Genomic DNA, 15,474 nt, shown 5'->3' with positions numbered 1-15,474 from the left:
CATTCATTTTCTATACATCTAATCTATGTTGGAGTCTACACCCTCAATCGCAGGGCTAAAGTATATACATTAAAACGCCGAAGAACTGGAGTCTGAGGCCGGGTGTCAAACTTGGGAGAAAACTTTATTGTTCGCACAAACATTAACTCGCACTCCTCGCAACCACAACAGGAAGAGAAAACCCCTTTTCTCGCGCCCACCCCTCCGGGTGGCAACCACTCCCCTATCGATGGTTCCGGGGTGAATTATGTTCCGGTAACCTAGCACTACAACATACTATATATAGTTTATATATTAGCTATATAACATAATTATATTAATTATATTTTGTATTTGGTCTCACGTTACGCAATTTATACTTTTGTATTTCTTGTGTTGGCAGTGTTGCGTTCAAAGCTTTTTATAAACTACCTTTTTTTAGCCACGAAGAAGAAGCCCGTTGACCCTCGTGAAGCGGGAAGTGACAACTGGCTCCGATGGACTGGTACTAACATGCTAACTATTTGACCTTTTCAATCGCAAATAGCTGTCACAGCTCCTGGGATTCAATTAAGTGTTTCGACGCTGCGATAGTCGGCATACTTTTAATGATCTGCTCTGTCTATATCGGGTTAATTGTCTGCGTTAGCAGGAGCTAGCGGTGCTAAAGGAGCTAGCGTCGCTCCCCGTCCAAAATGACCACAGATGCTAACCAGTGCTAGTTAACGTTACAAGGACAGCGGCTGTACTTTACTATCCATGTGTGTCTATTGTTGTCACTTAAAGTGGTTTAATTGTTTTCAAATCACGTTACCTTACATAAGATTGCAATTGACTTTGCATTCGTCCTCCAGGGATCAAAGTGAGCTGCTGTCTCCCGTGGTTCGGGATGACGAGGTGACTGTGGCTGCCCGGAGGAGGAGGAAGAAAGTGGCGTGTATCCTGGGAATGTGTGTGTGTGTGATACCAATGTTGCTTTTTGGTTTAATTTACTTATTAACATCAACTGTGAACACATCCTTTACGGCAGAACTGTTGTTTTCCTGACTGTTGTTCTCAGTCCCCTCACCTGGCACAGGTAGTCCTGTTGTTTCCACGGTAACACCGGCCCGCTCCCTGCTGAAGAACACGCCCGCATCCCTCTTCAGACAAGCTGGTAGTAAAAATGCACCTTCTGAGATCACTAGTAAGATTTCCTGTTATATTGACTTCCTGTATGACACTTCTTCAGTAACTCCCAGGATTCCAGATGTTTCTGCAATTCTGGCTCCAGCAGGTCGAACACCTCGCTACACGCACACACCTAGAAACACTCTAAGCAGTATGGTAAGTATACTATATGTACGTATGCCTCATCTCCTGTATCAACAATTACTTCATGTAATCACCTTTCTGGGTCAAGAATTTGGATGACAGCGAGTGGACCGGCAGCATGTACGTATCCCCCGTTTCGGGTTTGGAAAACACCAGCGTCTTCACAGAGGACATTACCAACCTCAGCTCGGCCCTGTTGAAGGAGGATGACCCCGGAGAGGCGGGTGAGTGAAAGGAACGCACTTCACCTCGTGTGTTTGCTGTGCCGTCTGACACGGGGAGCGCTTGGTCTCCGCAGCCGCCACCAGTCTTTTCCCGGAATTCCTTGCCTCCTTTTCGAAACACTCCTCCTCTGCCGTGTTTGAGCTGCTGGAAGACTACCAGACGCTCTGCCAGGACAAGGTAGGCTCTTCCCATCTTTTCTTCATAAAACAACGCGAGACGACTAACGGCTCACCTCGCCGTGTTAAAGGTGGAAATGCTGCAGTCGGTGGTGCTGCGAGCGGGTCGCAACAGCATGACCGCGGGAGTCCGCTGGCTGCTGCAGCAGGAGAGCTGCACCTGGAGACTCATCGCGTCCCTCTACAGGTGGGCGCTCACTTCCTGCTGATGGCGGCCTGACCTCGGTCTGACTTGCTCAGTAACTGTCTCCTTCTGCAGGGACCGGGTCCAGTTGGCGCTTGAGGATGACATGATGACGGACATGGCTGTGAGTGACGTACTTTTTCCTTCCCTTCAGAAGTAGAACACACCCATATATGCTTGTTTTTATTCTGTGTGTGTAGATTCCCAGTGAAAGTGAGAAGTTGGTGGTGGAGCAGCTTTTCCAGCACGATGCCGTCATACGTCAGAGTCAGGTAACAATCACAAGGACGTTCCTCGTAGTACTTCACTCGCTCCTACTCACTCCTCATCTAGTTGGTCGTCGACTGGCTGGAGAGCATCGCCAAGGATCAGATTGGAGACTTCTCCGACAATATTGAATATTACGCCAAAAATGTGTGCTGGTGAGTTACACTTGGTTTGCTTGATTCTGTATTTTTTTTTTAACCGTGGGTGTGTGTGTGTTAGGGAGAATACCCAGCATGCCCTAAAGCTGAGGAGGGAGAGGGGCACTGCCTTCACCGTCCCGCTGGTCACTGAGCTGGTGAGGCCTGTCACGATGACAACGCATCCTCTCCGATTCCAGCTACGGCATTTCATTTTTCGATATGTTTTCAGGATCCAGATGCTCCCCTCCGGCAGCAGCGACCCCTGGCTGTCCTGGACCGAGAAGACGATGCACGTCTGCTGAAGAACCTGTTCACTCTTATTCGAGCTGGCATGACGGAGGAGGTCGTTAAAGGGCCGGTGTACTTTAATGATGTTAAAAAGTGGTGTTAAAAGCTTCTCTGTCTCTGTTTGTGTAGGCTCAGAGACTGTGCACACGCTGCGGCCAGGCCTGGAGAGCATCCACTTTGGAAGGCTGGAAGCTCTACCACGATCCTAACGTCACCTCAGGTCCTCTTTCACCTCCTCATACTCATATATTTGATGATTTAGACGGCTGTATAAATGGAACAAAAGTCCGTCTTCTATGTACAGGCAGCCTGGAGTTACAGCCCGTTGAAGGGAATCCTCAAAGAGGAATCTGGAAGGCCTGCTGCTGGAGGATGGCTGAGGAGGTACATTCACACAGACACGTCATTCAGTGGCTTCATTTAGATCAGGGGTGCTCACACTTTTTCAGCATGCGAGCTACTTTTAAAATGACCGAGTCAAAATGATCTACCCACTACAAAAATGCAAAACATCTATTTATTTTCAAATGTATTGAGGATTATTTGTACGTACAATGTATGTTGATGTACCTTACATAACCAAATGAGCCAATATTGCAAAACACACATAATTAACTATTAACATTTTTTGTAATTACCTGAGTTTACTTTGATGACTTGCACTGAATTGAACCAGCCAGGGATGCATAGTCCGGACAGTAGCTGCTGATAGCCAGCCTCAAGCACACTTCCAAATGTTTATCAGTCATGGATAATATCCGTATCATAATATCCGTATAATATTCCATATCCGTATGGAAGTGATATGTTTTTTGCCTTTTTACTTGGTCCAGTTTTTGGTCCAGCTCCTTCACTCATTTTAGTGACCATAAACTTTAGCGAGGGCTTTAAAATCTCGCAATTCGCCGACTAGCTTAGCACTTTGCATCGTTGTTTACGCATGAGCGGTGACCTAAAGGTCAAAATTCAGTTGTCATCTGACTGGTTGTCCTGTATGTCAATCAAGTAACGGGGATGGATGATAGGCTGACATCGTAAGTTCTGCTGCACTTAGAGACGTCGTTTGATTTGATTGGTCGCCCGAAGGGCAACATTCAGTTGTCATCTGAATGTCAATCAAGTGACGGCATTTATGCTGGGATGATATTTTTTTAATGTCACGCCGCGATCGACCAGCGATCGACCAGCGATCGACCAGTACCACCTCCGCGATCGACCGGTAGCTCGCGATCGACTTAATGAGCACCCCTGATTTAGAGTGTGTGTTTATTAAGTGTGTGTGTTCCAGGAGCACTTTAACAGATACGAGAGAGCCATGTATGCCAGCCTGAGTGGAAACATCAAACCAGTAAGATGCAATCATCACTGCTTTCACTTGAGATGTTCAAAACCGTTAATACACCTGCCAACACGTGTGTGTGTGTGTGTGTGTGTGTGAAGCTGCTAGCGGTGTGCGAGTCGTGGGAGGACTGTGTGTGGGCGTACTTCAGAGTCATGGTGGACTCGCTGGTTGAGAAGCATCTAATGTCCTTGGGAATGGTCCACCAGGAAGTGGAGACAATGCCTCGAGAATACCTGGAATCCAAGTATGACAGACGCACGTACAGTATACACACACACACACACACACACACACACACACACACACACACACACCTGCTGCCAATCCAATGCCATTGTGTTTGACTGTCTGATTCCTCAGCTGGACTATGGAAAAGGTGTTTGAGGAGCTCCAAGCTTCAGAGTCAAAGGTGAAAGAAAGTGAACGTGATTGGTCCTTAATGAAGTCATGTGACTGAGCCCTACATGCCCCCTGTAGAGGGTGCTGGAGGAGATGCGGGAACACTACCACGTCATCCAGAAGTTTGTCATCTTGGGGGACCTAGACGGTAAGAGCTCACGCCTTGACCTCTGACCCCCTGGGAGTGTGACTGCCTGTAACTGTAAGGTGTCGTTCTCAGGTCTTCTGGAGGAGTTCTCCGATTGGCTGACGGCCTGTAAGGTCCTCCCCTCTCACCTGCTGCGCTTCATGACTCACCTGCTCCTGTTTTTCCGCTCTCTGGGTTTGGCCCTGAAGGTAAGCAGTTGACGAGGACTGATCGGGGTCAATTAGGACGTCCTTTTCATTTCTCTCTCTCGATTTCTCGAAGGAGGACGTGTGCGTGGACGTGCTGAAGGCGTTCATCGCCCTCCTGATTCGGGATCAGCAAACAGAACTGGTGGCCAGCTACGTCAGCCAGCTGCCGGCCGACCTCGCCACGGCTCAATACGCCGCCTTCTTGGAAACCGTCAGCCAGTCGGAGCTCCGCCCCCGCTGCCTGCAGCTGGCCACCGAGGCTGGTGAGACTCCCATCGAGTTGAGTTCAGGCGGCATGGGACAAAGAGCCGCAGCAGTTGTTTTTTTTTTTTTTTTTTTTTTTGTCTGGCAGGTCTGGACGTGGCTGCTGTCACTAAACTGGTGGTGGAGACCGTGAGAGAGGACGACGACGGCGAGTTCATGCACCACAGTCAGACTCTCAAGACGGGAACCACGAAGGTTCTTTTTCAACTGGTAGTCCTCCGTTGGAATAGTGGCGTGGAGTTCACGTGTTGCTGTGCCCTGTTCATAGGAGGACCAAAAGAAGATCGATGTCATCGATTGGCTTTTGTTTGATCCCGCCCATCGAGCTGAAGCCCTCAAACAGTCCAATGCCATCATGAGGAGGTTTTTGGGTAACTTTTTGTCTTACCGCCGTACCAGCTAACATTAGCCACGTTTTTCTCTTTCCGAATGACCTTTCCGAAAGCAATGGTATCCATGGAAAGGAATATTCCAATCTCGTGTCTACATGCAGCGCTATAATCAACCAGAATAGTCAATGGGGCATGCCCAGTAAAACATAAACACCAACATCACGTGATACCGACTTATTTGGAATATTTGGGTCCATGTAAACATGGCTACTGACACCTTTCGATAAGCCAGGAAGATAACGATCAAGTCGTTCATCGTTCATTGCTTCTGCGTCTCACTCAGCTTTGGAGAAACACGATGCGGCCAAAGCGGTCTTCTCCAAAGTTCCGGAAGATTCAATGCGAGAGATCTACTGCCAGTGGTCGGGGCTCAGTTCCACCGCACCCTTACCCGCTGAGGATGAGAACGCCGTCAGAGAACACCTGTGCATCAGAGCCTATCTGGTCTGTGGCCCACTCACCTTGCTAAAATCATCATCATCATATAGTATGTGGAAGAATGACTCCTGTGCTCCTACAGGAAGCCCACGAAGCCTTCACTGACTGGTTCGGTCACAGCAGCTCAGCCCCCCAGAAGCCAGCACCCGCCCCCGAGGTCAAATTCACAGAGAGAGTAGCCAATGAGATGCGAGAGAAAGAGTACAAGGCACGCTCACCTGAAGATGCCATGGATGTCATTGACATGTCAGCCATGTTGGGATGCAGAATAAACCAAGCTGCTTTCTCGTCAGGCCTCTCTGTCCGCCTGGTCCAGCCGTCTGGATGTCCTGACTGAAGACGTGAAGGAAAGAATCTACAATGTGCTGCTCTTTGTCGACGGAGGCTGGATGGTGGACAACAGACAGGTGAACATCAAACGTCAGTTTTTAAGCAAACGGGCAATCTGACGCCTTTTATAAACGTTTCAGGATTCAGAGCAGGATGCGGAGCGCAGCCACCAGATGGCGGCGTTGCGCTCGCTGTGTCTGCCACGACTCAGCTTCCTGCTGCTCAGCGTGCTGCAGAGCTCCTCCAGACACCAGGAGGCGCTACGGCTCGCTGACATCATCTCATCTGACCAGCATCGCCTCTACCAGGTAACTTTTTTTAAGCTAATCGCTAATTCCGCCGCAATGACATTTATTTGACTTCCCTTTCTTAAACTCAGGTGTTTTCTAAAGAGGAGCTGAGAAGGTTTCTACTGAAGTTGAGGGAATCCTCGCTCTGTCTGTTGGACCAGGGACTCGACCCCCTTGGCTACGAATTACAGCCATGAGGGTTGCCGCTGCATTGTTTATCGTCGCTGAATAAAAGCTTTTTTTTCCTGTATTGGTGGCTTTACTTGAAGCGGGATTACAAAAAGGCTGGTTAACTTCTTAGCATGGTATGTCACCATGGAAACGTGGTGGCGGCCTCCCATTTTCCACTTTTGTCTTCGCCTCGTTACATCCTTAGCCGTACATTTCAACTTCAATCCAAAAAAAAAATTGTGTGTTCCTGCACGTGAAATGGTGACGCCTGAGAAAACAGCCATCTACCAGGACAATGGTGTCTTATCTATCTTATCTTATCTACACTCAGCTTCAATGCTTATACCACATTTTAAATGTTTGGCTTGATTAAGCTGAGACCTTGGATAGCACAGGCCTTTCACTGCACTAAAAACTGCTTAGTTCAGGGGTGGGCAAACTTTTTGACTCGCGGGCCGCATTAATTTAACAAAATTGACGGGGGGGGATTATGTAGTATTTTACACGTAACAGTCCATTTTTACACCTATATTTTTACACATATTTTACATGTAAAAGTGTCATGCAATCTGCTATATGTGCACTTTGAAATCATTTATTTGATGTAAAGTGTGTTATAAATGTATTATTATTATTGTTATTTTTATTAGAATTATTATTATTATTAGTTATAGTAATGTTATTATATTATTATTATTTTTTTGTTAATAATAATAATATTACTACCATTATTATATTAATATTATTAACAACAATATTAATATAATAGTAGTATTATTATCATTATTGACAACATTATTATTATTATTATTATTAGTAGTAGTAGTAGTAGTAGTATTAGTATTATTAGTAGTATTATTATTATTATTACTATTATTGTGCTTGTGCTCCTTTTTCCAAAAGTATTTTGTAAACAACAGACCACATCAAATAACGAAATTGATAAAGCAGCTACCTCAACCATCAAAAAGTTGGCCCAAGCCACGATGCCAGGTTATGTGTTGAGTTTAAATGAAATACTTTGGAAAAAACAGGCGGGCCATATTGAAACACTTGGCGGGCCGGATGTGGCCCCCGGGCCGTAGTTTGCCCACCCCTGGCTTAGTTGCTTCATATTAAACACACTACCAACTGATAATGTACATGTTTGGTTGATTTATGTTTTTTTATTTCCCTGAAAGTATCTTTGTTGTCTCTGCCGGCTCAACTAATCACAGTGAAAAGCATGGAAATCAACAGTATAACTAGAATTGAAACCATTTTTATAGCCCTGTGCCATGTCAGTTACTATTAAATGTATATTTGCGTACTATTGTACATCTGTTAGAGGTATTTTGTCAGGACATGTATTTGTTCCCAAAAGGATAAAAGGTCGAATGACTTGCTGGATGAACTTTTAATGCAGTGTCGGTATTTGGCCAGTAGAGGCGCAACCACACCATCACAACACCACAACACCACAACACGAATAGGCAGCAGGAGTGCTGGTTTTAATTTAGCATTTTGTAAATTACTTTCATGATTTGATATTGGAATTGGATTTACTCTTCAGTTGGTGACAAAAGGTACGTGAAACACCACTAAAACCACCCCGTTTGTATCATCACAACAACTTAGCTAGGCGTTAAGCGCTAGGAGTTAGCACACGTTAGCAGTTTGCTAGCAGGCCGCACAGCCTCGAGCTTGCCTGTCTGAGCAGTCGGTGAAGAAGCGTCATCACTAAGCTAACACGCTGTGGCTAAATCCAGTGGATTCATTGCTATTGTTTATTAGGAGTATTGTTCAGCGATAAACGCTCACTTTGAAGACATACTTAACTTTTGGAAATGCATTTTAACCACACAAGAGGCGCTAACAAGAGAGGAGACATTTTAATGCACAGAACATAAGTCTGAATTATTATCTGTTTTTATGCTCTGAAATCCTAATTGGGGTGTGAGGTTGGTGTAATGTGTTGTCCGTGTTGGGGAGGGGGACACACCAACTGTGAATACTATGTACACAGAGCGAGAGAGGGAGGTAGGACAAGTCCGGACATATTCCTTGGGTGTCTGTGACGTCACAGGGAGACGCCAAAGCCCTTCGTACATGTCCACGTCAAGTGAACTCCTGTTTAGATGATCAAGATAATAAATAGTTCGCTTCATGTGATTTAATGTGGAAGTGTTGCCACGTGGGTTCATGACGTGTTTGATGCTGGGTAAGATCACGAAGACAGGAAGTCGTGACCTTTTGTAAAACTTGCTAGTCAGATTTAGCTGGAACCATATTTGGTCATATTTCAGTCAACTGAACACATGTTGCCATGACAACATAAACTGTGATGTTCATTTTGTCACTTTCAGCGCCGCATTTAGCTGACATGGTTACCATGGTTACCATGGTTACTACTAGCTGGTCATGAGTCATATTGGACTAGTCCTGCCATGTCCACTTTAATGATTCAATCAGCTGTTGCACTCAGTGTGAGCGTGTGCTGCTGACTCAGCCTGACTGGTCCTGATAGGCCGGCACAGACTAGGAGCAGCTCAGCATAGGTCTGGTCTAGTCCTGACATGTCCCAGACGCTCTATAAGAGGAGGCTGCAGCGCTCGTCTACTCTCTCTGCACTTTATTTGCATTTCTTGCACATCATGGACGCTGACAGCACTCTCTGGTAAGAAGGTGATGATGGTGATGGATTGGCTTGATGCTGTAGATGTCTGCTCCTCGGGGATAACAAGATCTTCCGTGGAAGTGGAATTTTACAATTGTGTTTTTCTTTATGTGTGTGTCAGATTATTGATATCTGCTAAGAAACACAACATGGAGACCTCAGACGACCACAGACTGGTAAGGCGACCTGTGACTTACTGCTAGTCGACGCTAATTTAGGTGCTCACCGTCACGCTGTTCGTTGTTCAGGTTCGACCCAAGGAGAGCTTCTGTTCTTTGCTGCAGATGGCAGGAGCCACCAAAGATGTCTTCACCATGAAGGAGGTAGAGCATCGTTTACATTTATCTCATGTCATTATTTTAATTTCACTTCATTATGATAATTTGCACCACTGTTCATACTAGGGTTGTGTATTGGCAAGAATCTGGCGATACCATACGTATCACGGTACGATATATCACGATACTGTTAACAAGGCGATATTTTTTTGTTTTTCTTGTAGTTAAATATTATTTCCTGGAAAAACTGAATACTTACTAAACACATTTTTATATTCCATTAGAACAGTATGTTATGCTGTATCACAAACTTTACTCTGTAAAAACTCGAAAGTGTAGGATTTGGATAAATAAAGCTTTAACATCCAGCTTTAAATTTACCAAAAAAAACAAAAATAAATTAAATTATGTCTCAAGATCCTGCTCAAATGTTCACATTCTATTAGCTGTGGAAAAAATGCAGAGTATACAGTCCCTGACTTATCCATCATCAGAGTATTTTTGTGGAACAAAGTAACATCAGTAAAAAGTCATTTTAGGATGCTTGAAATAATTATATATATTTTACAATATTTTTTACAATATTTTTACAATATTTTTACAATATTTTTTACAATATTTTTACAGTATTTTTAACAATATTTTTACAATAATTTTTACAATAATTTTTACAATATTTGTTTACAATATTTGTAAAAATATTTGTACAAATATTTTTAAAAAATTTTTTAAATATTTTTTAAAATATTTTTTAAAATATTTTTTAATAATTAAAAAAAAATAATTAAAAAATAATTAAAGTAATAATTTTTTAACAAAATGGTGATACCAATTTGAAAACCAAAATACCTGCAATATCACAGTACTACTTTTGTAGTATACAAAAGGACCTTGGCATTGCTTGCTAGCACCAGGTTATGTTTTCCGAATACTTTATTCGGGAAACACGACACATTTTCCAAACGGAATGGGTTTTGTCGATTTCTGCACACCCTACTTTGTGTAGAATGATGATAATTTTTTTAAAAACTTTGATAAATGCCTAAAAATATCCATATCATACTTTTTAATATTGATACAGTATCGTGGAACGTGGAAGTATCACGATATTTTCTTACACCCCTAGTTCATAGCTCATGTTTTTATTTTAATCTCACTTCATTATGCTAATTTGCACCACTGTTCATGGACAATAAAGTTGACTTTGACTTAGACTTGGAGCGCTCGGAGGACAAAGTTCCCAACATCACGTCATGCTGAAATGTCTCCTCAGGTGATGTTCTACCTGGGTCAGTACATAATCCAGAAGCAGCTGTACGACCAGAAGCAGCAGCACCTCGTGCACTGCGGCCATGACGCGCTGGGCCGCGTGCTGGGTGTCGACAGCTTCTCTGTCAAAGAACCTCGGTGAGACACAGGAGGACACCTGGTGATGAAGATGGCGTCAACATCTGCTTTTTAATCTTCCAGGGTTTTGTTTGCCATGCTGACTAAGAACCTGGTGGCTGTGCCCGTGCAAGGTAGGACCTCCTGAGGCGCTGAAGAGACACGGCGTGGATTTAACGCGTCTTTGTGTCTTGTAGAGTCCTCGCAAGGTTTAGATGGACCCACCGGGAGCAGCCAGGTGGAGCACTCAGAGGTCCGCCATGTTATGAAGCACTTCTTCCTGCAAGCACTTACCACCGCTGTCACGATTGGCGTCTTAGTCCTGTCTTGTTGTGATTGGCATCCAATTAGGAGGCCGGAAGTCGCTCCTCAACACCAAACAGGAGGGCACAAAGGAGGAGGCGGAGGAGGAGCCGCAGGAGCAGCAGCAATGGTGAGTAAAGCCTGGATTAGCATGAAAACATTAGCATGCAAGGGGGGCAGACTCCGGAGGTCCTCCAAACCAAGCCTTTGGATGGGCGGGGCTAACCATGGCTAACCCCGCCTCCCCCCATGACCCGCCAGGCCCCTCCCACAACAGCGTCGAGGAGGACAAGGAGGAGGACGCATCAGAGGAGGACGAGGAGGACAAGGAAGGTCCAAAGAGGAGGAGGTCAGACAGCTACTCCCTGACCTTTGATGACAGCCTATCCTGGTGCGTGATTGGTGGGCTCGGAGGCGGGGGGGACAGACGCAGCAGCCAATCATCAGACTCTCACAGTGCGGTGAGTACACACACACACACACACACACACACACACCCTATGTCAGGGGTCTCAAAGTCAATTTACTTGGGGGCCACTGGAGCTCGGGTCTGGGTGAGACTGGGCCGCATCAGGTTTTCCAAAAAAAAAAAACCCCAAAAAACGCATTTATTAAAAACAAAAAAAATTAAAAAATTCTACAATAAAAGCTCTGATAAAACATTCCACTGTTCTCAAATATCTTACTTTTTATTTTTCTACACAAAATAAGATGAAAAATAAATAAACCAAGAATAAAGAAAATCAATCAATCAGTAATAAATAAATATAATAATATTTTATTTACATTATTAGAGCCCTGTAGACATGACAAAACACGACTATAGTCACATTTATACTCTTTTTATTTACAACATATTGCGCAACTGCAGAGTCTTGAGACACATGCTAACTCGCAAACTAGAGAGCTAGCGACCTAAACGGTAGCCTCCAAGTTATTTCCTTTCAACTGAAATAGCCAAAAACTTACCACTTCCACACGGATAGGGAGGATAACTATTAACAGTTATTTAACCTTTAACATGAACATTAATCATTCATTCATTCATTCATTTTCTACCGCTTTTCCTCACGAGGGTCGCGGGGGGTGCTGGAGCCTATCCCAGCTGTCTTCGGGCGTAAGGCGGGGTACACCCTGGACTGGTCGCCAGCCAATCACAGGGCACATATAGACAAACAACCATTCACACTCACATTCATACCTATGGACAATTTGGAGTGGCCAATTAACCTAGCATGTTTTTGGAATGTGGGAGGAAACCGGAGTACCCGGAGAAAACCCACGCATGCACGGGGAGAACATGCAAACTCCACACAGAGATGCCCGAGGGTGGAATTGAACCCTGGTTTCCTAGCTGTGAGGTCTGCGCGCTAACCCCTAGACCACCGTGCCGCCCATAAATAAATATAATAATAATAAAAACTTAAGAAAGCACATATAGTTGGTGGGTAGACAAATTATTTTTTTCAGATTAAAATGAACAAAACATTATTAGAGCCCTGTAGACATGACAAAACACGACTATAGTCACATTTATACTCTTTTTATTTACAACATATTGCGCAACTGCAGCGTCTTGTGACACATGCTAACTCGCAAACTAGAGAGCTAGCCACCTAAACGGTAGCCTCCAAGTTATTTCCTTTCAACTTAAATCGCCAAAAACTTACCACTTCCACACGGATAGGGAGGATAACTATTAACAGTTATTTAACCTTTAACATGAACATGAATCAAAACATTATTTCTGGGTACATGATACCATACAGCATCCATATCAAACTTTACGTTAAACTTTCATATCAAGGCGGGGGCCCTGCGGGCCGCGTGTTTGAGACCCCTGCCCTATGTGCTTTACTGAGCCTGTGTGTGTGTGTGTAGTCTGGGAGGTCAGAGGTCACGGCTCCCCCCGTCCCCGATTCGGACAGCGACAACTTCAGTGTGGAGTTCGAGGTGGAGTCCATCGACTCCGACGACTACGGCGAAGACGACGCGTCCTTGTCTGCGGACGACCAGGTGAGGACACGCTCGCTCTTTGGCGGCATCGAACCTTGACTGACGTTTGGGTGGACGTCCAGGTGTACGAGGTCACCATCTTTGAGGGGGAAGACGACGACTCCTTTGATGAAGACACCGAGATCACAGAAGCTGTGAGTCCACACGCACGCACACGCACACACACGTGTGCACGATGTCCTGGCGTGACGTTGCGTGTGTGTGTGCGTGCGCAGGATTACTGGCGCTGTGATAAATGCGACGAGTTGAACCCGCCCCTCCCAAGAAACTGCCTTCGCTGCTGGAAGCTGCGCCAGGATTGGCTGCGGGACACTTCCTGTCCTAAGGCCCTGCCCCCAAAGCCAACGGACCAATCGGCTGTGAGAGATGCCGCAGGTGCGTTGAAGTCTGTTATTGCAGAAATAATTGATGGATGACCTTGGCTGATGCATGGATGCGTCCCGAAGGTCACGACGCCGAGGACCACGAAGGAGTTGATGTTCCGGACGGGAAAAGAACAAAAAGTCCCGCCCTCCAGTCGCAGTGCCTCTCCGATTCCGCCTCCTCCGCTCCCAACTCCCAGGACCTCCTCTCCAGCTCCCAGCCGTCCTCGTCCTCCTGCTGCTCCTCGCAGGAGAAGCTCTGGACGAGCGAGTCCCAACCGTCGTCCTCCTCCGACTCGCAGGAGCCTCTCCCGTTCCCCCCCGTCGATGCTCCCCCCGGTGACGTCCCCGAGCTGGAACGCAGCATGTCGGCCGAGTGGCGCCTGCCAGACTCGTGCCTGGACCCGTGTCTCATCTGTCAGTCCCGCCCCAAAAACGGCTGCATCGTCCACGGGAGGACGGGACACCTCATGTCCTGCTACGTCTGCGCCCGCAAGCTGAAGAAGAGGAACAAGCTTTGTCCCGTCTGCAGGCTTCCCATCCAGTCGGTGGTCCTCACCTACCTCAGCTGAATCGCTCCTCCAAATCATCGTCTTTCAGTCCGTGTGGGAACGGGAACGGGAACGAGATCAAAGTTGTCTTCTTCATAGAAGACGTTGATGGCTTCCTAAGACGCCATCATTTGTCAGCTAGCATAAAGCAAAGAGAGAGAAAGGAATCGGTTTTCTGTTGTGTTTTTACTCAGATCACGTGGTGATTTTTGATTTTTTTTCCCCATTCAGTTTATGATAATATTTCCCAAATGTGTCCTGAAGCAGGAACAACTTTGCCTTAAGAAGTCTAACTTCTATTTTTGTCAGCACGCTTCCTTGACAGAATGAATCCTAGAAACCCAACTAGACTCATTTCTTCCCCGGAAGCTTTATGGCATCAACTTTAGAATGGACCTTGTGTGTGTGTGTGTGTGAAATCATGTATTTATTTATTTAAGCAAACACTTTGTTTACTCTCTTCAAATAATACCATGATTAATCTATGGAGCTTTCTAATGTTTCTAAATAAAATATAATTTCCGCGCATGTTGGCTTGTTTCTTTACACAATCCTCCCCCCTGCTGGTCATCACGTGTAACAGCAGTTTAGGAACACAATCATTAAATATTACACAACAAATCACTTGGGGACCTCCAACCATGTTAAACGTGAATTAGGATAGCGCCTACTTATAGTCGCCACCAGAGGGCGCGCTTGATACCTTTATCATTCACTTTATTGTACGTGCTGCAAAAAATGCATTCAGCATGTCCTTGCTAGGAGGTACCTACAGTGTATGACCTTTGACCCGGGCATGCAGTGCAACACTCGGGAGTTTTGGGCCTCAGTGTCAAGGATTACTTCTTCTCAGGCTAAGTCTCCAGCAACAAAGCCACCATTGTGCCCCCCCCGCCTCCCCAGTGTACAACACTGCCATCTGTAGTACACACATTAATGGTAGCATATAGTAACTCTGAATGGCTGTGTACATTACATGTACATTCCAACTTCTAAGACATTTTAACTCCATACTCACGTTTCACTTTTATTGTGAAGAAATGAAAAAACACACGAGCTTGTAGTGAAATAAGAAAAAAAAACAGAAACGGAACGTACAGCCGCTAAATCCTAGCTGGGCTCCTAAGGGTTCGTTTGTATAAAGCGGAAGAGTCATTGTATGTGGCTTCCTTGTTGGATTTTCAAAATTAAACACTGTATCAACACGAGTGTTGTTCCTGCACTTAATATGATGAGTAGTAATGTGATTCCGGATGTGAGCTAAGTATTTTGGATCGTAACACATCACCAAATCAAGCGTACACAAAACAAAACTAAATCAAAAAAGACGCTATGCTTTTACTTCCAAAGACAGACTCATGTAGTTCCGGTTTAGGCGGCGACTTGA

General features: G+C 45.3%; 3 protein-coding genes across 7 annotated transcripts in view; 2 read left to right on the top strand and 1 right to left on the bottom strand.

The window, feature by feature from the left end:
* The window catches only part of slc35e3 (solute carrier family 35 member E3), a 6,265-nt gene extending 5,429 nt beyond the window's left edge, over window positions 1-836 (bottom strand). Inside the window, exon 1 of one of the 3 annotated variants that reach the window (XM_058078244.1) lies at window positions 799-836. The gene's annotated coding sequence lies outside the window, so the exon portion shown is untranslated. Of the gene's footprint in view, window positions 45-798 lie in introns of those variants that run through there. The other 2 variants (XM_058078245.1, XM_058078243.1) reach the window with 2 other exon arrangements.
* nup107 (nucleoporin 107) lies at window positions 327-6,614 on the top strand. Of its 2 annotated transcripts, none has more exons than XM_058078180.1 (27): window positions 327-484; window positions 834-916; window positions 1,040-1,135; window positions 1,211-1,305; window positions 1,382-1,517; window positions 1,592-1,695; window positions 1,766-1,881; window positions 1,954-2,002; window positions 2,079-2,150; window positions 2,212-2,300; window positions 2,365-2,440; window positions 2,515-2,628; window positions 2,703-2,793; window positions 2,878-2,957; window positions 3,862-3,921; window positions 4,014-4,159; window positions 4,276-4,324; window positions 4,393-4,462; window positions 4,535-4,650; window positions 4,724-4,913; window positions 5,003-5,109; window positions 5,183-5,285; window positions 5,590-5,750; window positions 5,827-5,952; window positions 6,038-6,151; window positions 6,215-6,382; window positions 6,454-6,614. In XM_058078180.1, exons 1-27 carry the CDS (start codon window positions 477-479, stop codon window positions 6,559-6,561), a joined length of 2,727 nt encoding a protein of 908 aa, XP_057934163.1. In that variant the 5' UTR covers window positions 327-476; the 3' UTR covers window positions 6,562-6,614. The 2 variants fall into 2 exon arrangements, with proteins under 2 accessions (XP_057934163.1, XP_057934164.1); XM_058078181.1 differs by lacking the exon at window positions 327-484 and adding an exon at window positions 526-740.
* Window positions 6,615-7,942: 1,328 nt separating this feature from the next.
* On the top strand, window positions 7,943-14,615 carry LOC131132502 (E3 ubiquitin-protein ligase Mdm2-like). 2 transcript variants are annotated; one of them, XM_058078217.1, is made up of 12 exons: window positions 7,943-8,100; window positions 9,313-9,367; window positions 9,440-9,514; window positions 10,743-10,876; window positions 10,940-10,989; window positions 11,053-11,108; window positions 11,207-11,288; window positions 11,420-11,619; window positions 13,040-13,174; window positions 13,237-13,308; window positions 13,390-13,549; window positions 13,621-14,615. In XM_058078217.1, the coding sequence occupies exons 2-12, from the start codon at window positions 9,341-9,343 to the stop codon at window positions 14,106-14,108; spliced, it is 1,479 nt and encodes a 492-aa protein (XP_057934200.1). In that variant the 5' UTR covers window positions 7,943-8,100; window positions 9,313-9,340; the 3' UTR covers window positions 14,109-14,615. The 2 variants fall into 2 exon arrangements, with proteins under 2 accessions (XP_057934200.1, XP_057934199.1); XM_058078216.1 differs by having other exon boundaries at window positions 13,237-13,549.
* Window positions 14,616-15,474: the final 859 nt, after the last annotated feature.

The sequence above is a fragment of the Doryrhamphus excisus genome, chromosome 7, assembly GCF_030265055.1.
Source record: "Doryrhamphus excisus isolate RoL2022-K1 chromosome 7, RoL_Dexc_1.0, whole genome shotgun sequence".
In the NCBI taxonomy this organism is placed as follows: domain Eukaryota; kingdom Metazoa; phylum Chordata; class Actinopteri; order Syngnathiformes; family Syngnathidae; genus Doryrhamphus; species Doryrhamphus excisus.
Note: the sequence above shows the minus strand (reverse complement) of the source record. Positions and strands in the feature narration are given on the sequence as shown.